Below are 24,095 nucleotides of genomic sequence, written 5' to 3'. Positions count from 1 at the left end.
ATGAAAGGTAAGGGTTTTAAAAAAAAGCCATTAGTGTTAAATGTATTTAATTTACTTATAATGATATTCAAACCGTATATAAATGAAATAACGCCCTTTCAAATTGACTCTAGTAATTGTGTGATTTTGCTTTTACAGGTCATGTAATGTTTGCTGAAATAAAAATGGAGAACGGAAAGTCAAAAGGCTGTGGAACAGTCAGATTTGACTCACCAGAATCAGCTGAAAAGGCCTGTAGAATTATGAATGGCATAAAAATCAGTGGCAGAGAAATTGACGTACGCCTGGATCGTAATGCATAATTTCAAACTACATTCAGAACATTCCTACACATATTTAGCTTCTCTATCTTAGTAAAAAGTCATTTTAGTAACATTGTATGCTTAAAGAAGCTGTAAAAATGAACTTAAATCCTTACCAGCCTTTAACAGTATAGTGTTAAAATATACTGTAATTCTTGCTAACAAACTTGAGTTTTAGTTTTTAAAGACAGTGACTGGTCATTCAGTTTAAATGAATGATTATACTGTTTTTAATGAGATAAGCCATTTCCCCATTGTTACTTTCAGTACTGCATAGTGGGATTTGTTTAGTGTTCAGATTTCCCCAGCTTGTACCTACTTTATTGTAAGGTAAAAAATAGATGTTTTTCCAGAACTTCAGTTTTCTATATGCAATGTAGTCATACTTTAACTTGAAAAGAAAGGGCTCAGATAAATTAGGTTGTGATTTTGTTTGTTTAAAATTAGTTTTTTGCCATAGTTCAGAATTATTGTAAATAAGTTTTACAGCCTAAAGGGAGTTTGGGATGTTTTTTATTCAATTAAATGAAATGAATCTTTACTGCTCCCTACCCCCCATTCCCTTACACCTCTGGCCCAAATAGGTCATTTTACCTCTATAACACTAGTAAAGATCAGTCTCCACAGCCCCTTATTTTATTGTTTCCTATAATTCCAAGTTCATATAGAACTGATAATGTAGCAAGCACCAAGTATATTACTAGACAAACTACCCCCAACTTCTTGTCTAGCATCCAGCCATTCAAGTGAATAGCTAGAAAAAGAAAAACAACGGAAAGAATGAGAGAAATAGCCGTGTAAGTCAATCCACTGCTGTTAACCTTGACAGGAGCTGATGTATTTGTGAATGCTGTTTGAATAAACCACGGAACACCCAAACACAACATATCAAACACATTGGATCCTACAATATTAGACATAGCCATATCACCTCTACCTGCAAAAGAAAAAAAGAGCATGTTTTTGAAATGTGCACATTAAGTAATGTTTTATTAATAAGCTGCTTCATCAGTTACACTGGATCCTTTTTTTCTGTTTTGGAAAACTTGTTTTAGAGCAGAATTCTTACTGAATTTGTATTTGCTCATTTGTTTTTAGTTAATATTTAAAGAATTAACATTTATTTATCAAATAGTAATTTTATTTATTAAATAATTTTCTTAGAATATGTAGATTACTTGTTTTTAATTTTAATTTAACATACTTAAGCTTTAAGTACATTTTTCAGGTGAATTTAATTCTTTACAGTTCAGGTTTAGTGAACTTAAGCTGCTAAAATTGTCACTTTTTTTCTTCTTAATTTACTTTGTCAGTGAAGTATATTGAGGAATTGAATTATTTTTACAAATGTCTTTTCCCTGTGCATATGAGCCAGCTTAAGGAATGGGCATAAAAACCTGAACCAGTTCTTACCTTTTCTCGCAACCAACACGCTTGCAACAGTGTCTGGTATGCTTGTTCCTGCTGCTAATAATGTAAGGCCCATTACTGTATCTGGAATATCCAGTGTTTCTCCTATAGTGACAAAATACTGATTAAGTGACAAAACTCATGATGATTTTAGACATCAATTTGTTCATTAACTATTTTGTAAAGAAGCTTTTTTTCCCTGGATAAAGCTATTTAGGTTACAATACCAATTTGTGCTCAGTCATATTTTCAGCAGTTCTGTTTAACAGAGAGTTTGGAAATTTTATGGACCTTTAGGTGGTACTGTTAAGGATATTTATCAGCTGAAATTCTACTACTGAGTGATTCACTTTGCTTGTGCCCTGACAGAAGTTGTGGATGGCATTCATTATTAGAGACCTTTATTTTAATCAGGGGCTCTAGCTTTAAAAATAAACATACTAAGGAGACCACTTTTTTTTTTTTGTTTAGATCATTTTGGTATCATAGTTTTAGTCAAGCATTCTTGACAGCTATTTTTGAGCTATACAAATAATTAAAAATATGAGTTTAAAAAAAGTCACGTTAAATAATGAACTCTATAGTAATGCACTCTGGGAAAGCATGTGAACTCGTTCCCCACAGAGAAGAAATAGGGCTCTATTAAAGTCTTCCTAATACGAGGTCCAAATTTTTTTTATATTCCTGTAAATTTTGATGTCAGCTGATTGTTAGTTTTTCAGAAATGTAATAGTTCTAGGAAAGAAACCAGAGGGAAGTAGTTAATGTAAGAATTGCTTCTTTTGTGTTACTTTGAATGAAAACTTGCTTTAGAACCAATTTTTTCTTGTGTATGATGCCAATTAAAACAGTTTAACTAGAAATGTAGTTTGTTTATTGGAAGCTCATATGCTTATGTTGGAATCAGTTTGTTAATATTCACTCATTTTTCATTCCATCTTCTTACATATTCATTTTATATTTTGGTGAAGCTACTCTTAATTCTTGTTTGTGAGATTGAAGACTGATATAACATAATTGATTGATTCTAAAATTTCTTCTGTGAATTAACACATTGGTCCAGGCACTACATATTGAATGAAAAAGATAACACTTCCCAATGCACTGCCCTTTCCTTAATAATAGTCAGTGTAAAAAGGAATTCAGTGTAGAGAGTTTGCTTTGGATCTTCTCTGAGGGAACTGAGTTACTGGAGTAACAGACTATATACTAAAATGGGCCCACAGGATGGAATTCTACAGACTGTTAGAGTAACGTGGCAATATAGTTCATAAACTTAGATAATGGCATTGTTAAGTCATAGCATTAAATTTTATCCTTGCTAAAGTAGTAAACACTTTGCTAAACATCTTTAATAAACATAAAATCTTTGTTCTTATCTTAAGTGTAGCTAAAACTTAACAGGCACATAAACTAATCTAAAAATTCTGGATCTCAATGTTCTCAGCTGTAAATTGAGGGGAGATTTATAAGGTCTCTTCCAGATCTACCTTTACACCTGAATTGCATACTCGGGATACATACCAGTTATTGTGACCATCCAAACAAGAACATAAGTAAATGCGGAAATCCATACTGCAGCCATGAAAAAGGTTATCATGAAGCAGTTTTTCCAAAACTTTCTTCTGCAGTCTGGGATTGTTAGAAAAAGTAATGTAATAATGGGCAAGGTTAGAACCCAAAAAATTCTTTTCAAGTCAGCCTCAGGCATGCTGAAAACACTTGGAGGATCTGTTACAAAGGAAAAGTTAGAATGATGTATATTTCATCAGTCAGTTAAAATTTGAAATGTACATTAAGAAAACCATATTGCTGTAATTAAATTAAAACATTGGGACAGAACACATTCAATATTTGAATACTAAGTTACTAATAATTTGGGCACAAATGAACTTTTACAGTGGAAGACAAAACATTACAGACTTGTTCTCTTCTCTGGTCTTTTATCCTCTGAAACATGTCAGGGAACTCACTATATATATTTATATATATATATATATATATATATATATAAATAGAGAGAGAGAGAGAGAGAGAGAGAGAGAGAAAGATTTATTTTTTTTTACATTCTTACCTCCTGACTTAGACTCAGTAGTATTGGTCCCAAGCAGAAGAACAGTAAGGGGTAGGCATTTGTTGTTAAGTAACTTGCCCAGCTAGGAAGTATCTGAGGCCTGACTCTGTCTACTGAGCCATCTGACTACTATTGGGAATGATAATAAAAGGAAGTTATGTAGTTAGTCAACTCACAAATATGTGAATTTTCTGTAATCATTTTTTTTTCTTGGAATAGGTTTCCTTCTACCATCTAGCATAACACTGGGTTGCATGCACATAGAACAAGAGGTTCTAGAGTTGAAAGGGACCTCAGAGATAATGTAGTTCAGTTGCTGTGTTGTATTAATGAATAGAGCAAGATTCTAAAGGATGAGAACTTAACTCATGTTACATAAGTAGGAAGTGAAAGAACCAAGATTCCAAATTGAATTTTTTAACTTCAAAGCTAGTGATTTGTGACATAGCATCTGATGGCCTAATTTTAATAACCCAAGTAAAACTTGGGCTTTTAAATAAGTTAAGTCATATTACAGTCTAAAGGCAAATAGAATAGGATTTTTGTATTTACCTTCACAGTCATCTCCATTGTTTTTGATAATTGATTAATTCTAAGAGATAACCTTAAGAAGACAAGAAGTAATTCATGTCTTATGTTAATTTGTAAACTAAATGTTACTCAAAAGAATTAGTTTCTTTAAGTCTGTGGAAGATAGTGTTAATTGTTCCGGAACTAAAAATGAAAGTTGTTTGATATTTGCAACCATGTGTATACATCTATTAGGACCAATTTTAATTATGATGTACTTTAAAAAAATCATCATAAGGATCTCAGTGCCCTGACAAGAGAGACAGAATAACCTAATTCAGTGGTGTCAGACTCAAAATAGAAATAGGAGTCTCTAAATCATATAAAAGGATTCTTGCTATCTGCATATTGGCTTTGTTTTAAAACATAATGCTTGGGGGCAGCTGGGTGGCTCAGTGGATTGAGAGACAGGCCCAGAAATGGGAGGTCCTGGGTTCAAATTTGACCTCAGATACTTCCTAGCTATGTGACCCTGGGCAAATCATTTGACCCCCATTGTCTAACCCTTGCCACTCTTCTGCCTTGGAACCAATGCCTAGTATTGATTTTAAGATGGAAGGTAAGGGTTTAAAAAAAAAATAAACCGTAATGCTTATCTTAATGTGTTTTATTTTTATTAAATATTTCCCAATTACATTTTTATCTGGTTCAGGGCACATGAGATTGTTGTGGGCTTATGTGTTTGACATCTCTGATTTAATGGATAGGTGGCTAGTTATGGAGACATAGATTCAATTCCAACCCCCCCATCCCCCAAGAAATACTGGCTCTATGACCAAGAACAAAATCACTTTTCTTTTCAGTACTGCAGGCAAACAATTCTTCTAATTTAGAGAAGTTTCCAATCTATATTGCCAAAGTGAATTTTCCCACCAAAGAAAATCTCAAGTCTTTCCCTCCCCCCTTAAAAAAAAACAACACAGCTATTTTAATTAGTTTTCAAAATGATTAAGTTCTACATGAATTAGCCAGTCAATGCCACTATAGTGAATGGCCTTTATCTATATCCTGCTTATTTCAGTAAGACAGAAATTTATACTTTATTCTCCACAAAGGAGTGCATTGGGGTGCTTTATTTGTATTGAAACATAAAACAATATAAGATCTCTTGGAATTCAGAATAATTGAAGCTGTTGATAATCCCAGAACCAAAAATATTATTTTGGAGGGACTTTCTCCTATTTTGTTTTTTTTTTTAACCTAGATTTTAGTATTGCTATGATAATGATGTACACATGTAAAAACTTAATTTGAAGCATTTTATAGGTTTTATATATGTTATTTTCATTTTTCACCAATTTTTTTTCATTAAACTTGGAATCTAGTTCTTAATTCTTAAACTCATACATAAATGACTTAAAATAAAAACCTCCTCATCTCTTGCCTCTCACACCCATTCATTTGGCCAGGTTCTGCTGATTCTACCCATAAACCTATGAAATATCTTTGTGATTGACTCATTTCCTTTACCAATTATGGCATTTTAATTCAGGCCTTCATTACTTTGGGCTTTTGTACTATTTGTAGTAGCCCCCTAATTGGTCTTCATCCTCTACTCCATTTTAAGCACAGTATCGATCATATCACTGACCTGTTCACAAATCTCTAATGAATTCCCCTGGCCTACAAAATTAAGGCTGACCTCCATCTAAGAATAAGGGGCCCTCCCTCCTTGTTCTGATATCATATGCAAATCTTATTTTTTTAAGTCTTTGCTTTCATGTATGCTGCACACCACTCAAACTAGGTTGTTCTCTAATCTATGAACACACTTCCCTCTTTCCCACCTCTAAGTCTACTCATTCCTTTCTCTTAACTTGAGTACCTTTCTCAGTCCTTAACCATCTCACAGCCTTTATCCCCAGTCCTTTACTACCCAAATCAAATGACACTTCTTTCCTTAAGTCTTCCAAGATTCCCAAGCAAAAATATGATCTCTGAATTTGCATTACATTTTATATCCCTTCTTTTAAACTAGTTTTCATCTTGGAATTAATCTGTGTATTTGTCATCTCTACTCAGGGATGTCTTATTTATATTTATAGTCCCCACAGCATAAGAGATCAGTCTTCATCCCAATTGTATTCAGCTTTTAATTCATCTCTGTCTACTGGCTCAATAAGTAGTTCCAAAGATGACTCTAGAGGAATGTAGCAATTATTCATATTTATGTATTCTATAGAAAGAACACACTCTAATGGTTCTTTGGGTAACCAATTTTGTTCCATTAGGGTTATACATTACCAACAAAAATCTACTGAATGAACTTGGTCATTTTATGTGAATGAAAAAATAAAAGGCCTGTTCAGTTTACATTTTGAAATCATATTCTGTATAAGCTTATGGAGTTAATAGGGTAGTAAGATTAGAGGAGGGTGGGAAGGTACCTCTTACCTTCAGAAACTTCATTAAATCCTTGTAAACTCGTAGACAACTGTGAGTAATCCGAGTCTTCATGAAAAATTCCACTATCAGTTCTTGATTGTCGACGGATGAGTGGACGATCTTCCCACCCCATCAGTGGCTCTTCGGCTTGTCCTTCAATGGCTTTAGCCAAACAGGTACAACAGGGACTGCATTTCTTCATAATATATTGATTAATTTTAATGTCAAAACATAGCACCAAAACATACACTCCATATATCAAAATCAGCACAGCTCCTTCATACCTATGAAACAAGGAAAGTCATGACTTATTTTTGCATTACTTAAAGATATAATGGACATTCAAGAAATAACCCATTAATTTTTAGTTTGTTTTAAAATTGTGTTTCTTATGTAAGGACAACATAGTAATATCTGTAAATCTATTTCAATGAAGATGTGTTTATGTCACACAAATAGTAATTAATTAGGGAAAACTGCTCAATCCATGAACATTTAATAAACACTTGTTGAGTCAAGCACTGTGTTAGATATTAGAAATACAAAACAAAAAAAAAAGGAAACAATTCATACTTTCAAGAAGATTGGGGAGGTAACTCAGACCATATTTAGATGTAAATATATAGAAAATAAATGCAAGATAGGGATTAAAAATCCTGACATTAGGAAAATCCCAAAAGGTTTCTTTATAGAAGGTAGTGCTTAGGGGGCAGCTGGGTAGCTCAGTGGATTGAGATCCAGGCCTACAGACGGGAGGTCCTAGGTTCAAATCTGACCTCAAACACTTCCCAGCTGTGTGACCCTGGGCAAGTCACTTCACCCCTATTGCCTAACCCTTACCACTCTTCTGCCTTGGAACCAATACAGAATATTGGTTCCAAGACAGAAGGTAAGGGTTTTAAATTAAAAAAATAATAATAATTAAAAAAAAAGAAGGCAGTGCTTAAATTGTATCTTGAAGGAAGCGAGGAGGGGGTGCATACCTGGAATGAGTAATGGATGGTAGAGATGTGAAGTGGTGTGTGCTTTGTGTAAGACAGAAGCGCGTAGTGGTTAGCCCAGAGAGTAGATTTAGGGGAATAATGTACAATTAAACTTGGGGGAAAAATGGGATAAGATTGTGAAGGGTTTAAAAAAAAAACCAAAGGAGTTTATATTTTATCCTAGAGGCAATAGTAAGCTACTCAGTTTATTAAATAAGGGAGTCACATACTCAGATCTACATGTCAGTAAAATCACTGGCAACAGTGTGGAGAATAGTTTAGAGAGGGCATGGGCTTGAGGCAGAAGGACTTAAGAAATTGTGGTGATATTTTGTCTAGATGAGAGTTGAAAGGACTGAACTAAGACGGTGGCTCTGAGTAGACAGAAGAGACCAAATATGACACATTGTGAAGATAGAAATTGCAGGATGGGGCAATTAAGTTGACATATGGAATGAGGTAGCATTAGGAATTGAGGATAATGCTGAGGTTAATTTGTAACCCAGAAGATTAGAAAAATGATGACAAGAGCGGATTGGGGCGGTGGGGGTGGGGGATGAGTTCTTTTGAACATGCTGATTTTTAGATGCCTACAGGACTTATTTCGAGATGTCCAGTAGGCAGTTGAGGATGTAGGACTAGAACTCTGACTAGCTTAAAACTGTCCTAAGACTTCTAAGATCTAGTGTATATAGATATGTGAGCCATCTGCTTAGAGATGATAATTAAACCCAAAGGACTAATGAAACCAGAGTGTAGAGAAAAGGGGGCAGATTAGAGAGAGAAAAGAGATGCCTTAAATGTTGAGGTATATTCATTTCTCACTTACTTCCTTGATTACATTTAATTAGGATAAAGATAGTGCTTAAACTTGTTTATTAATACCTTAGGGAGTTATTTTCCTTTTCAAATTTTGAAGGAAAAATTCCAGATATTCAAAACTTCTTCTGCCAGTGATTTATTTCAAATTTAAAACATTAAAATGACCTTGGAAGCTTAAAACTATTTAAATACCAAAACTTATGATAGAGCAAGATTTTTTTTTGCATTGAATCATTGGCAGGATATATCAATATAAAGCTTTAAAATAATTTCATTACATATATTAATATATATGTATATATATGAAATGTCAGGCTGTTCTACTGAATTAGGATTTGTTTCAAATATTGTTTAAGTGCTGTGCTGACTAATGGCAATTTGGGGAATAAGAAAGTTATACAAATATTTTGGTTGTGATTTTAACAGAACTTCATGCACAAGGGAAAAGAGAAAGATCCTATAATGTAGAAGTAGTAGATCTTGGTGTTTATGATAGTTTGTGTGTTCTAAATCCTCTTCAATTCCACAATCTGAAAGTCAATTAAAAAATTGCCAATTAATGACCAAATTATAAAGTTACTGAACACACGAAGTTCCTCTACTTTCTCATAGTTCATGAGATCACAGATTTAGGGCAATAAGAGATTTTGGAGGCTACAGAATCCAATCCTATCCTTTTGCCAAAGAGGAAACTGAGGCATAGAGAAGTGACACAGGATCTCAAAGCTAAGAGGTGTGTGAGGAGAGATTTGAACAGCTTCCTCTAAGACCACTGCCATCTCTATTACAACATGCTTCAAGGAATCTCCAAAATGTACCATTGGCATTAGAATCCACTGTTTTCTTTTGATATTCTTATTCCTTCATTAAAAATATTAATTTCTAATTATATTGACCTAGAGACTTGAAATTGAATTTGAAATTAATTTTAAAGTCAATGGATTTATTGCACATTAAGCCACTTTAAAACAGCCATGTGTCCAGGCAACTTACAATTTTCTATACCATTGAAAGGTGCATTTAACATGTCAGGTCGAAGGATGTTTTTTTCCTTCTCAGTTGTGTCTCCCAGAAACAAATACTATCAAACAGGCAGAGTACTAAAAAATAGTTTCTGGGGAAAGCCTGTGATTGAGAGCATCCCATTCATACACTTCTTTCTGCTATGCTATAACTCAAGATTGTGACCTGTCCACATATCCTGCCTGACAATTAGCACAGTATATTTTAGTACATAAGAGATATTCAGCAAAAAACAAATGAATGGATCTTCGCCTCCATAAGAGAGTTCTACTTCTCCATATTCCCAATAGAGGTTGCTGGGAAAGCTATTCTCTATCAAAAACAAACCAGAACATTTTTGCCTAGATGGGAAAAGCTGCTAAAGAGGATAGTCTAGGGGAATTCTATGAAGATTCAGAATTTCCACTTTTTTCTCCCTGCAGATCCTTCCACACATTCCTTCACATTTATCACTGTTCAGCTGGAGTCTTAGGTTATGAAAATGGAGAGGAATTTTGGTATAGTAGATAGTCCCAAAGTCAGGAAGGCCTGAGTTCAAATCCTGCCTCTAAAACCATGATGTCTAGTCTGACCCTGGGCAAGTTAAGTTCTCAGTGCTCTAGGCCAGTGGTATCAAATTAAAATAGAAACAGGAACCATTAATCCATACAATAACTTAATTTAAAAATGTAATATCTAAGTTTATTGTCTTTTATTTATTTTGTTAAGTATTCTCCCCCCCTCCCCCCAGTCCAGCAGTGTTGTGAAGGCGAGTGGCCCATGGATTTATCACTGTTCTAGGCAACTAAATTGCAGTTAAGGGGCAGACCTGAATATAGGTGTCAGGAGTTTCCTTTACCAACAAAATCACAGGTTCAGACTATAGACTAGTGAACCTATAGCATAGGAACCATACAGCTGGGAAAACTGCCTGACCATTTGCCACAGGCCTCGTCTTACTTTTCCTGCGTCCCTAAATAATAGACTTCCAGGAAGTGACAGGATATAAAACGGAGAGAACAGCTCCCTCAGCCACTACAATGGGTCAAGAAGACAGCGGTGAGACAAGCCAAGGGGTGGAATAGAACTAGCATCCCTCGCTGGCACAGAATGTGGAAAGGCAGTATGGAGAATAATATTCCAGCTTAAAGAAATGTCTATTTCTTTTTCTTTTGGCAGGATCTCCACTAACTCCCTGGACCATAACTTTTGGTGGTTTTTGTCATCTTACCAATAAACTTGATTGTCAAATATTATGCCAAAAACAGCTGCTATGCTGATTGCGTATGCCACACAATCTCTAAACATGGGCCAACAAGATAGCTTTGAAACCTGTAAAGGAAAAAAATAATTAATTTACTGTTTCCATTATGATAATGTGACTTTTTTCATCATTCTATTTTTTTAATGCTTTCTATATTTGTAGTTATATGTTACCTTTAGCATTTTGTAATTGAGAAAATTATTCCCATATAGGACTTGTAAAGAAAAAAATATTTTGCTATCCACATTTTCACAAATCGGACTAAAGCGTTTGGTGGGTTACTTGATGTGTTCTTTTATCTCTAAGTAATAAATTTGATTGGACTCGCTAAATGAGTTTTGTGACTTTGTCCTACATCATAAAACGTTTATTATTTCTTCATTTGAAAAGATGTTCAATTGTGCTATTATTAAGAGTTTCCTTACATACCACATTAGAAAGCAGCCCACAAGCTGCACAGATGCCGAGGAGGTTATAAATTGCAGATCCAAGGATGGTGCTAATTCCGATATCTCCCTTGGTGACAAAAACCCCTGGGAGCAATACAGTCATCGAGTTAGTAGCTGACTTTGAAAAACAAACAAAGATCCAAACCCAAACAATTTATTTGTATCAACGAGGTAAGACAGACTGGATTTACCTAGAAAAGCAGTAACTAGTTCAGGGGCTGAACTGCCTGCTGCCATAAAAGTTGCTCCTGCAACATCCTGAGACATCCCAAGGCCTGAAGACATATGAAATGATTGTTACTTTCATAGTGTCAAAGAAACAAGACGGCTGTGACTTCGTATCAAAAAGAAATGCTTTCAGAAAAAATACTTCCCTAAAGTATCACGAAAGAATTTATTAATTATTGAATAAATTTAAAATGGAATTCAGAGACTAATGAAAAGGGAAGAAATAGGGCTTTATTTTAGAATAATCTAATGCAGACATTCATAACCATGTTTGCTGTCATGGACCCTTTTTGGTATTAGGATAAAGCCCATGGACTGTTTCACAGAATTTTTTTATAATTCAGAGAAATGCTAGATTTGAGGTAGAGGTTAGTGAAAATAGAGATGTAATGTTTTTTTCTCACCCAAGTTCACAGACCCCTCTGAAATCTATTTTGGGTTAAGAACTGGTCTAATGGCCATTGGAGTTGGAATTATGAGACCTAGATTTGAGTCTCACCCCTTGTGGTTATTGACTGTGCAAGTTGCTTCCAATCTCTGAAGCCTATTTTCTAATTTGTAAAATGGAAATAACAGTCATGCACTGACTACCTTTCCAGGGCTGTTATGTGGGAAAAGGTTTCAAAGATCTTCAAATATACTAATGTGAAGTTTATGGTTTTGAGGCAATCAGTTGAATATTGCAGAAAGACAGGAAGAGAGAGGGGACCGGTTAGAATCTGATGTTAGAGGAGGCTGCGTAGTAGGGCGAACTTGTTGTCTACTGAAGAGTCAGAATATATAGATTTAAGGCCCATATGGACTCCATGCTAGTTCTACAACCCTGTAATCTCTGTGAACCTCTGTTTTTTCATTTGCCAAATAAGAATAAAAGCTATTTCATAGGGTTGTTGTGAAGACAAATGAGAGCATCTACATAAAGTACTTTTCCTTATGTGAAAAAAGAATCTGGAATGGCCTTTGCGGCTTTCTCAGCCAGCGAGAAGCCACAAGGTAGAAAGATAGAAAAAGGATAGAAGTTTCGGATACCCCGAGGGGTGTGGTGGAGCCAAGTTATAGATATGAGGTGGCAGAAATGAGTCAGAAACCAGGCCTTATTGATTATAATAGGGCCACAGCATAACCCCGATCTTTAGGATGTTGCAGAGGCATGATCCATCCTGAGATCCACAATACCACACAGGTCGGAGACATGATAGAGAAAAGAGAGTGCCTGGCCAAAAGCCAGGTCCCAGGTGGGGGAGGTAGATAAGGAAAGGAATTAAAGATGGAGCTTGGCCAGAGGCCAAGGTGAACAGGTGAACACAAAGAAACCTGTTTTCCCGCCTAACCTGGGGGAAGCTGGGGTCAGAGGCTTTCCCAGCCATGCCCAAGACTGAGCATGCTCTCTTCTAAGACAACCTTTACATTCTGTTTCCCTTGTCCCTAGATAGGTGTGGACTGCTACAGCCTTTGAGGTCCCAGTCTCGAATCTGCCATCTTTGATCCTCTTTTGCCCAAAAAGGACACGTCTGTCCTAGGCCTGAGGGCCCAACTCCCAGACCAGAGTATTTTCTACCAACTGAAATATCTGGATTTTAACCAATGACTACAAGGCCATTTCCCTGAGAACTGGTTATTCATGGAGGCATACAAGCCCATTAACAAAGAATGAATCTTTCTCCAGTCTCCCAAGTGAAAAGACCACAAGTGACCCTTGACTTTCTCCTAGAAAGGAAAGCGGGTCCTTATCAATCCAATAGGGGTTCAACCCAAGAGACAAGGAGACCAGAGTAAGGTAATGCAGCAAAGCTTTTATGAAGGGAGGAAGGGGGGAAAGAGGGATGAAGTGGCAAGGGGGAGCCCAATGCCAGTAGAATTGGCTGGGGGGGTCCCATCCATTAGGGGGCAAGGAGGAGGAATGGAGGAGAAGAGTGGCAAAGGGGGAGCCCAATGCCAGTAGATGGCTATGGAGTCACTCAGTTTTTTCATCTGTCAAATAAGACAAAAGGGGGTGGGGGCAGGGATAATGGAGGGAAGAGACAAGGGGAGCCCGATGCCAAGAGAATTGGCTGGGGAGTCCCCTGTGGGTGGGGGAATCATGAGATCTTACAGGATTGGGGGATTCAGGAGTAATACAGCTTGGGTCCTCTATTGGTTGTCTCTGGGGAAGGGGAGCTACTTGGATTAGCTTCATTGGATGTCCCTGAGAGGGGTGGGGAGTCCCAGGCTCTAGGGGTTGGGGGTGCTCAGGAATGAATATGATCAGATTATCCATTTGTCCAGGGCTGGCAGGCTGAGGAACAGAGTCCTGGTGTTCTGCCAGCTGTTGCTGGGGTTTTACGTCCCAGGTCTGCCAGGCCTCTTTCTGACTGGTCTGCCAGTTCATCCTTTGGACCTTCCATGGCAATCCCCATTGTGGATAGTTCAAAAATGAAGGCAGGCGTAGGGACCTCAGCTCCTGCCTCATTTCATCAGGGACAGGTGAGTCTGTCTAAATCAGGAAGATGCTGGCATGCCCCCAGCCCAGCCTCATGGCCAGCCTACCTTGCTTCCCAATGGGTCAACGTTCAACACGGCTGATCTTCCCTGCCTTGAATCCTTTTTTTAAGATCTTGGACGACAAAAGGTCCCAGGCCGGTTGGATAGTTTGGGCTAGTGGAGGAGGCCATTTCAGCCTGCCCTTGGGAGGGGAACGATCTCACATAGAAATGTTACCCAAAAGAACACAATTCAATGCTAATCACAAACATCATTGCTCCTCTATCACCGCTCATTCTGTTATTGGTAGGACTTCTGTCATTATATTTTAGCAACACATCTGTAACTCACAGACTTGGACAATTGCCTGGAACAGGGGGAGATCGTGACTGGTCCATGTCCTCTGAGTGTCAAAGACTGGACTGGAACCAAGGTCTTCCCCACTCCAAAGTTCTCTACTTAATGTCCTGAGTGACAAAAGTGCATGAAGACAGAAGAGTAGGTAATTCTCCCCTTGGCTACCAAGACTAGCAAGTATCTACAAAATAGATCTTTGTTTGTTTGTCTCAAACCCTTCCCTTCCATCTTAGAATCAATACTGTGTATGGGTTCCAAGGCAGAAGAGTGGTAAGGGATAGGCAATGGAGGTTAAGTGACTTGCCCAGGGTCACACAACTGAGAAGTGTCTGAGGCCAGATTTGAACCCAGGACCTCCTATCTCTGGCTCTTGATCCACTGAGCCACCCAGCTGCCTCCTATAAAATAGATCTTTAAAACTATTTCTGGGTAATGAGGTAAAGCAGTGGCTAAAGTGCCAGGCCTGAGTCAGGCAGACCAGAGTTCAATTCACTTGTGTGACCCTAAAGAACTCACTTGACCCTGTTTGCCTCAGTTTCCACATCTGTAAAATGAAGTGGAGAAGGAAATGGAAAACCAACTCCAGTATTTTTGCCAAGAAAACCCAAAATAGGATCATAAAGAGTCACGACAAAACTATTTCTAGAATTAATCAGTTGATAATTTATTCATTTTGATTAATAGGTCACTCTTCTCTTTTCCTCAAATCAGGGATTTACTCCAGAGATTAACTAATATTTTAATTTGGTTTCTCTATCTGAAGTTGCAAAAGAAAAACAAATGTTATTTTCATTTACCCAGAGATCCAAGTGCTGCCTAGAAGCTGTAAACAGGTTAATAATGATGATAGCAACATATAGTATAAAATAGAATAATATATTATAATTATATATTATAAATAGTATATTATATTATATGTATTCTACACATATAGTATATTATACAATATATAGTATGTATATCTGTGTACATACACATATAAAGTAGGGCCATGAGTTTTGCAAAGTCCTTTACAGATTCCTTTCTATCCTCCCAGTAACTCTGGGAAATGGGTGCTACTATTACTCCCATTTTACAGATGTTCTCATGAGGGAGGAGGAGGTTACCCTAAGGAAATCCAAAACACTCCCTCTGTCGAGTGACCCAAACTGTAATGAAGGCTTTGACAAAGCAAGTTTCTTGAACTCTTGCATGGTCTTGGACCCTATTTTCCTGTTTTCCCTTTAGATTTTATCCTGATCCTTCTGGACCTCAAACACATCTTCAGATTCTCGCCCAAATTTCCTTGAATGTCTTGTGCTAGCTGCCCAGAAAACGAATCCTCATTTCACTGCGTGATCCAACCTTTGCTCCTTTGATCTTTTGAGACAGGGAAAAATGTTTTGGATTTGGAGTCAAAAGAGTTGGGTTCAAATCCCATTTCTCATACTTACTACCAATGGGAAGAGGCACTTAAACCTCTTGTTTACTCTCTCATCTATAATTGAGGGCTTGTACCAGATGATTTGCAAGATCATTTCTAACTCCAAATTTATGATTTGAATGATTAAAATATCAATGTTGTGGATATTCTACTTCAACCAGGTCATGTAAACATCTCAACTATATCATGTCTAGTTCAGTGTAGTCAAGAGCAAACTGTGTGAGCTAGTACTTAATATTAAAACAATAAATGGTTGTTTCCTCATAAAGGGTGCTAAATTCAACTGATTATTAAAAGCAAATTATTAATCTATTTGATTAAGCGACATTGAGAAGTATATATATCCATTCTTCCAAACAATGTATTTAGCTATTATTTTTAATATATTAAACTATTATTTTTCTTTTAAAATTATTTTTCTATTTATAGCAGCAAAGCAATTTGCAAAGCAGCAAAGCAGGCAAAGAATTAGAAATTGAGGAGATGTCCATCATTTGGGGAATGGCTGAACAAATTGTGGTGTGTGTTGGTGACGGAATACTGTTGTACTATAAGGAATGATGAACAGGATGATTTCAGAGAGAGCTGGAAAGATCTGTGGGAACTGATGCAGAGTGAAATAAGCAGAATTGGGAGAACATTATTTGCAATAATAGCAATATTTAACAAGAATTGTCTGTGAAAACTTGGCTACTCTCAGTAGTGCAATGATCTGGGACAATCCTGAAAGACTTATGACAGGGAAAACTATCCACCTCCAGAGAAAGAACTGTTGGAGTTGTCTTTCAAATCAGTGTATTTAGGGTTTTATTTTGTGGTTTTGGTTAGGTATGACCAACAATGCTCTTATAACAATGAACAATTTGAAAGGGTTTTTGCATGACAATTAAATAAAATTAAAAAATAGATTTATCTCCAATATTAAAAAAGGAAAAAAAAAACGTTTAAATGGGCAAATGAGCAAAATGAGTATATGAGTATATTCCTTCAAGTGGCTCTCAGTACTTTTCATTCCCATTTTCAATTTTCATTTTCATCCATGTCAAGTATAGAGGGATACATTTTCATACTTGAAATTCATAATGAAATTGTAATTTCATTAGTTTAAGTCGTAAGAAGATTAGAGCTCTAAGTATATCTCTTCAGATAAATTTTTTCAGCCTTTCCATTTGTTCAGATCCAAAGCCAAACCTGGAAATGAAAAGAGAAAGACTTCTGCAAAAGATAACTATGCTGTTATAAAGCTGAGAAAATGCCGATACAGTCAGGACCCAGATTAAGGGCCCTCAATGAATAGATTTTTGAGAGCATAGACTTGGGGAAAGAAATTCCATGCTGAAGGGAATAATGAAGAATCCAGTTTGACTGGTATATATGGCTGAACAGTATCTATGTATCTATGTAGCTGAACAGTAAGAATAAGAAACATGTTAGGGAACCCTCTGAATACCAGGTTAAGAATAATAAACATTTATATAGTACTTCAAGGTGTGCAAATATGTTACCTCATTTAATCTTTATAGCAACCTCAGGAGGTAGGTACTATTCTGCATCCCCATTTTACAGATGAGGAAACCAAACTAAGAGGGATTTAAATGACTTATCATGGGTCACACCACTAGAAAGTTCCTGAGGCTGAATCTGAAAGTCTGGTCTTCCTTTCTCTAAGTCCAGCCTCTCACCCTCTTCACTGTGGTGCCTAAAGAGTTGGCATTATTCTATACTATGAACAATGTCATAAAAGGCATCAAGAACTGCTAGGGCTGGAGGGAGAACAGATGTCTGGTCTGAACATTACACCAGTATCCACAAAATATTAAAAGAACTGGAGAAAGACCTTTCTTCAATATATCAAGGAGATCCTCTTTGGAGAATTTATAGACAAATCCAGAGGAGTATCAAGTCTGAAAAGGCATGAGCGATCCTAACTCAGAAAAGATGAAATTGAGGTGCAAAATGGGACATATATTTTTGGATATAACCAATATAATAAGTTGTTTGGCTTTCATGTGCATATTTGTAACAAAGATTTTCTTTTTTTTTCCTGTTTGTAGGAAAATAGTTTGGGAAATAGGAGAGGACTCATCATTGGATTACTCAAAATAAAAGAAAAAGAAAAGAGGGCTTTGGCAGTATTTTAAAATGTGAGAAAGAAAACAGAAGAAACAGAAGGAAAACGATAGGCAGGGACAACTTTGAAAATCATATGTTGAATTTATTATATTCTTCAAAGGAAAATCAAGCTGTATATAATAGATTGACATTTCCCTGGAATTCCTCTCAGTTTTACTTTGTGTATGGAAAAGCTTATTTAATTTTATTTGCTAGGCATGTCCAGATTTTTCAAAACCATAAATGGTTGTGGCTTTCATCTTTGAGGTCATATGTCCATCTAATATTAAATCATGTCACCAGCTTTAGTGTAATGGACTCAAGTGCTGTCTATGTCCCTTTGTAATTTACTTATTCACTCAATGCACCAAAAGCCTCTCAAAAACTATGAACTGTAGAGCAGAGTTCAATCTGAATTTATTGAAGGACTTTCTTCATTGAACAACTCTCCCCCAAAAAACACATAACCCTAAAGGATGAAGGCCAAGTAGTACTTACTTATAATATTAATGATAGCTAATATTTTTATATAGCTTCTACTATGTACTGGATGCTGGGCTAAGTGCTTTTACAGATTTTTTTTCTGATTTAATCTTAACAATAATCATGTGAAGTAGGTGCTATTATCCTGATTTTACAGATGAGGAAACTGAGGTAAGTAGCCATTAAGTGACTTGTTCAAGGTTACACAACTATTACGTATCTAAGGATGGATCTGAACTGAGGTCTCCAGGCCCAGTACTCTAACCACTATGCTATGCTGTTGGATCTCAAATGGTACTTTGAAGCAGCAATCATTAAAACGATTTGGTTGTCCAAAAGGCCACAAAACTATGCATACCCTTTGACATAGCAATACCATTGCTAGACCTATATCCCAAATAGATTAAAAATAGGGCAGAAGATGCTACCTGTACAAAAATAATCATAACAGTTCTTTTTGTGGTGGCAAGAACTGGAAACTGAGGAGATGCCCATCAATTGGGGAATGATTGAACAAGTTGTGGAATAATACCATAAAAAATGACAAAATGATCACATATACACACAAATCTGGAAAGATTTATATGAACAGATGCAGAGCGAAGTGAGCAGAACTAGGAGAACACTGTACATAGTAACAACAACAATATATAATGCTCAACTGTGAAAGACTTAAGTATAATCATCAAGACAAAAATCTAGGACAGCTCCAAAAGACTTATGACCAAAAAAAAAAGGGATATCCACCAGGATAGATGGAACAGTGAAGCCTGAATACAAAATGAGACATACTATTGTTTATTTTCTCCATAAACTTCTCTCTAATGTAAGCAACATATGCCTTTTTTTCACAACAGGACAATCAGGGAAATAGGTATTACATGATAATATATGTACAATCTATATTATATTACCTGCCTTCTCAGGGAGTGGGAAAGGATGGGAGGGAGAGAGAGTATAGATTACAAAATATCATAAAAAATATATTTAGATGCAAAACTGTCAATTAAAATAGAGTGAAAATTAAGCAGGGGAAAAATTTGGTGCTGGTTTTAAAAAGAGAAATAGATCAACAGAATAAGACTCAGAATGAATAAAACACAATAGTATGTAACTAAATCCCCAAACATAAATTACTTGGGGAAATACTATTCCAACAAAATTACTGCTAGAATGAAGTCTGCAAAAAATTAAGTTTCAGACCAACATCTTGTCACCATGTGCCTCAATTCCAAGTGTATACATTATAAAAATAAAAGATCGTATCACAGACAAAGGAGAAGACAAAGTTATATCTTTCACAATTATGGATGGAAGAGTATTCTCAAAGAGATATATGATTGTAAAAGAAAATACAATTACAATTTCATAAAATTGGAAATAGTTTATATAAACAAATATAGTTAGAATTAAAACTGGAAAAAATCTTTGTAGCAAATTTCTCTGATTAATATCTGATATCCATAATATATAAGGAATTGATACAAACGCATAGGGACAAAAGCCATTCCCCAATAGATAAATGTTCATAGGATATTACCCCTTACAATGGAATATTACTATACCATAAGAAATGATGGCAGAGATGATTTCAGAGAAACTAGGGAAGACTTCTGTGAACTGGTACAAAGTGAAGTAAAAAAAACAGGAAAATAATTTATATAATAATGATTTATAAAGAAAAATAACATTGGAAAGCTGAAAACTTATAATCAATACAATGACTGACTATAATAGTAGAGAATTAGTGATGAAGCATGCTACCCACTTCCTGATAAAGATGATAGATCTCAGAACTATATGACATTTTCAGATATAGCCAGTGTAGAAATTTTATTTTGCATGGCTATATTTGTAACAAGTGTTAGTTCCCCACCCCCTATCTCCCAACAATATTTGGAAGAAAAAAAACATTTCAACTAAACTAACCTATATATCAACTGAGTCTGCCTGTCTATGCAATTCTATATCCATCATTCTCAAACCTGGCAAAAAAGGTGGAAAAGTATATTTTCTTATCTCTTTAGAGGAATCATGTTATAATTAATATTATAAATTTATAATTATTTTCTATTACATTTATTATTGATATACTATGATTAATTATATAACAATAAAATATTAATATATTATAAATATTATTATAATGAAATATAATTTGATTTTTTAAAAGATAGCCTTTCAGAAGTTTTCAAAAGCAGAAAATCAAGCTGTCAAGATTTTTAGAAATGTTCCAAATAATAAATAAAAAAAAACAGAATAAGATAAATTCTTTCTTTTTTTTCCCCCTTAAATCCTTACCTTCCATCTTAGAATCAATACTGGGTATTGGTTCCAAGGCAGAAGAGCAGTAAGGGCTAGGCAATGGGGGTTAAGTGATCTGCCCAGTCACACACACAGCTAAAAAGTGTCTGAGGTCAGTTTTGAACCCAGGACCTCCAAAATCTAGGCCTTGCTCTCAATCCACTGAGCCATCCAGCTGTCCCCACACTAGCACACTATTGATCGAACTATGAAAACATTTTGGAAAAATAATTTGGAACTGTGCCCCCAGAGTCAGTAAACTGTACAGACCCTTCACCCAGCAATATCACAACTAGGCATATGTCCTAAAAAAATCAAGTCAGAAGAAATGGAAATTAATTAATAAAAATAAGTATAGCAGCAATTTTTATCATAGCAAAGAACTGAAAAACAAGCAGTCACTCATCAATTGGAAAATGGCTGAATGAATTGTGACACATGACTGTAAGATCATAAGAAATGATGAGGTCGCCTCAGAGAAGGAAGGAAGACTTGTATGAATTAGTGCAGAAAGAAGTGAATAGAAGCAGAAGAAAAATTTACACAACAACCACGACAGTATGAAGAAAAGGAATTCTTAACTCTGATTAATACAGTGATCAGTTATGATTTCAGGAGACTGAGGTTGAAGCCTCCCATTGTAGAGGTACAGAATGATTCACATGTTTTTAGATATAGCCAATTTCTTTTGCTTCATAATAGACTTATTTGTTACAATGAGAGGTTACTATTTGTTAGTAATAGTCATAGTTGGTAGATAATAGAGATAAAAAGTCAATAAAACAATAAAATAAAAATAAAAACTATATGATAAACTAATAGAAACAAAATGATACAGATGGAAGTGTAGAAGAAAGTTCAGAAGGTAACACATGGCAGTTTTGTTGTTACTGTATAAATTTATTATGCACTTTAAAAGTTATACTATATGTATCATTTATCCAGTTTCATATATAGTCTTTGGCTCTGTTCTTCTTTAAATATTAAAATGTTAATGTTTGAAAAGTTTGTAACAAAAATTATTTTTTTCAAACCTGAATATTCAAACTTTGGGAGTCTACTGTAGAAATCCCCTTGTGGAGAGATGGTTGTTTTCACAAAAAAACTCCCAGACTTTATATTAACTACTACCTGAATGGGAATACCCTCTGCAATATCCACAACCAGGGGTCATTAAAGACCTCCCTGTCTCCTGAGACAGTGACCTCCCCTTCCAGATAGTTCTCATTTTGGAGAAGTTTTCCTCAAATACTTGAAGAAGGTGAAGATGTCATTTGTTCTTAGTGTCTGCCTGACTACACTCACTTGCCATTGTCCTTGGAGAAAAGCATCCCTTTTTGAGTAGCAAGAGAAGTAGGGGAAATGGCAGGGTTGAGAACCTTAGAGATCATCTAAACATTATTCTTGTGGTCTCCCTTAAAAGATGAGGAAATCGATGGATAGAGGAGCAAAATGACTAGTTTAAGGTCCTATGAAAAATCAGTGTCAGAGCTGGGACTAAGTACTGGGTCTTCTGAACTCCCATTCCATTATTCCATGTTGCTACTAGCAGCTAATCTACCTGGGAATTCAGCTCCATGGGCTGATGACTGATCTAGAGATAGGATTAAAGAACTTTCAGTTCCCTCTTCTTTGATCTTTATCCCATGAGGTCCCAGAAAATTCTAAAGAGCTAATGAACTTTGTCATGTGGGACAGCAACATATACACTCTCCCCAAATGGAAATAATATTAAATTAGAAGTGAAACAGCTTAATGAAGGTCAAGAAAATGTCCCAACTTTAAATAACAAAGGAAAGTGAAAAGGAACATTCAGAATAAGTGTATCAGAAGTGAGATCTATCCTTGACCACAATTCGCTATGGAATAATAACCAGCCCTTGTCCTTTAGACAGATGTTCTCCAGAGAATGGGAAAGGATCATTTCTCAGGCCATAACATCTGCTGAATAGATTATTCAGTTTACTGTCTTGAATTCCCTTTAAGAGAAAATAAGGAGGAATCCTATCATTAGCTTTGCTCCTTGCTTCAACTGGAGGGAGAAGGAGCACCTCTCTGTAGGGGTGTAGGGCATACTTCATCATCAACCTAAAGTCATGGTTGGCCACAGCATTAATCAGAATTCTTTTTTTTTTCATTATTATGGCCATTGTATAAATTGTTTTCCTGGTTCTGCTCTCTTCACTTTCACTCTGTGAGAGGAGGTGACACAATCCTCTTAAAGAAAAAAAAAATATATATGCATATATATAAATGGAGAATTGATATATATAATAAATCTAGTTTTAGCTCAACAGATTATCTTGCTTTTCTCTCTAACTCTAATAAAATCATAAATCTATTTTCTTTATTATTTATTAGATTTTGTGATCATTGTGTTTGGGGTACTCTTTGTGGATAGCTAGATAATGCAGTGGACAGAGTTAGGGGCCTGGAGTCAAGAAGACTCATCGCACTGAATTCAAATCTAGCCTCAGACACTTACTACTGTGTGACTTGAGACAAGTCACTCAACCCTGTTTGCTTCAGTTTCTTCATCTATAAAATGAGCTGAAGAAGAAAACAATAAAACACTCCAGTGTTTTTGCCGAGAAAATCCCAAATGGGTTTTGGTTTTAAAAGATCACTCTATTACAAAAATGAATATTATGGAAATAGGTATTGTTATACTACATGTATAACCCAATGGAACTGCTTGACAGCTCTGGGACAGAGGGAGGGAAAAGGGGAGGGAGAGACCATGAATCATGTAACTGTGAAAAAATATTTTTTAAAAAAGAAAATAAAAATTTTATCAAAAAAATAGAAAATCCCAAATAGGGTCATGAAGAATCAAACATACCAACAACAACAACAACATTATTTAAGGTAGGATTTTAAGATAATGGAAATTATTTTTTTTTCACAAACATACCAGAATGTATCCATCTAAATGAGCATTTTCTTTTTCAAACTAATTATCTGGGGAAGTCATATGCTTAGTCCAATTACTTAAAAGAAATTCTCATTACTTGAAAGAAACAATGTTAGGTATTGATGAGTGCTAGTCTCAGAATCAAGAGAGATTTAGATTCACATTTGACTCCTGACAGTCTCAGTGGCCATGAGTATGTTATTTCTTCTCATTTAGCCTTAGTTTCCTCATCTGTGAAGTAGGTATAAGCATTCTTATAATTCTTACTTTGTTTGATAAGGAGTTGTGAGAATCAAATGAGATGATTCATGAAAAATACTTTCAAACCTTAAAGTGCTATGAGAATTGCCTTCAGAACTGTTATATCTATATCTATATCTATATAACATATAGATACCAATATACTATATTTATACTATACAATATAATATATATATTGAATATACTTTTTTCTTTTTAATATCCTGATTATTTTTTGAGATCAAGTTTGATTTTGGGAACTTGCCAAAAGCCATTTAGAGTCAAGTCTGGTGATCAAGCATGTGAATACCAT

The 24,095-nt window shown here is 35.6% G+C and overlaps 2 protein-coding genes across 2 annotated transcripts in view; one reads left to right on the top strand and one right to left on the bottom strand.

Annotated features, from left to right (window-relative positions):
• Positions 1-2,575, top strand: part of MYEF2 (myelin expression factor 2) — a 38,561-nt gene extending 35,986 nt beyond the window's left edge. The window contains exon 17 of the mRNA XM_056810158.1: positions 139-2,575. Coding sequence (XP_056666136.1) covers positions 139-302 — 164 coding nt within the window. The 3' untranslated portion in view covers positions 303-2,575. The remainder of the gene's footprint in view (positions 1-138) is intronic.
• SLC24A5 (solute carrier family 24 member 5) overlaps positions 917-24,095 on the bottom strand; it is a 35,161-nt gene continuing 11,982 nt past the window's right edge. Inside the window, exons 3-9 of the mRNA XM_007479912.3 lie at positions 11,453-11,536; positions 11,242-11,345; positions 10,780-10,880; positions 6,751-7,025; positions 3,237-3,443; positions 1,716-1,817; positions 917-1,239 (exon numbers count right to left, since the gene is read on the bottom strand). Coding sequence (XP_007479974.2) covers positions 917-1,239; positions 1,716-1,817; positions 3,237-3,443; positions 6,751-7,025; positions 10,780-10,880; positions 11,242-11,345; positions 11,453-11,536 — 1,196 coding nt within the window. The remainder of the gene's footprint in view (positions 1,240-1,715; positions 1,818-3,236; positions 3,444-6,750; positions 7,026-10,779; positions 10,881-11,241; positions 11,346-11,452; positions 11,537-24,095) is intronic.

This window comes from Monodelphis domestica, chromosome 1 (genome assembly GCF_027887165.1).
Source record: "Monodelphis domestica isolate mMonDom1 chromosome 1, mMonDom1.pri, whole genome shotgun sequence".
Taxonomy (NCBI): Eukaryota; Metazoa; Chordata; class Mammalia; order Didelphimorphia; family Didelphidae; genus Monodelphis; species Monodelphis domestica.
The sequence above is the reverse complement of the archived record's forward strand: the minus strand, read 5'-3'. Positions and strand labels throughout refer to the sequence as shown.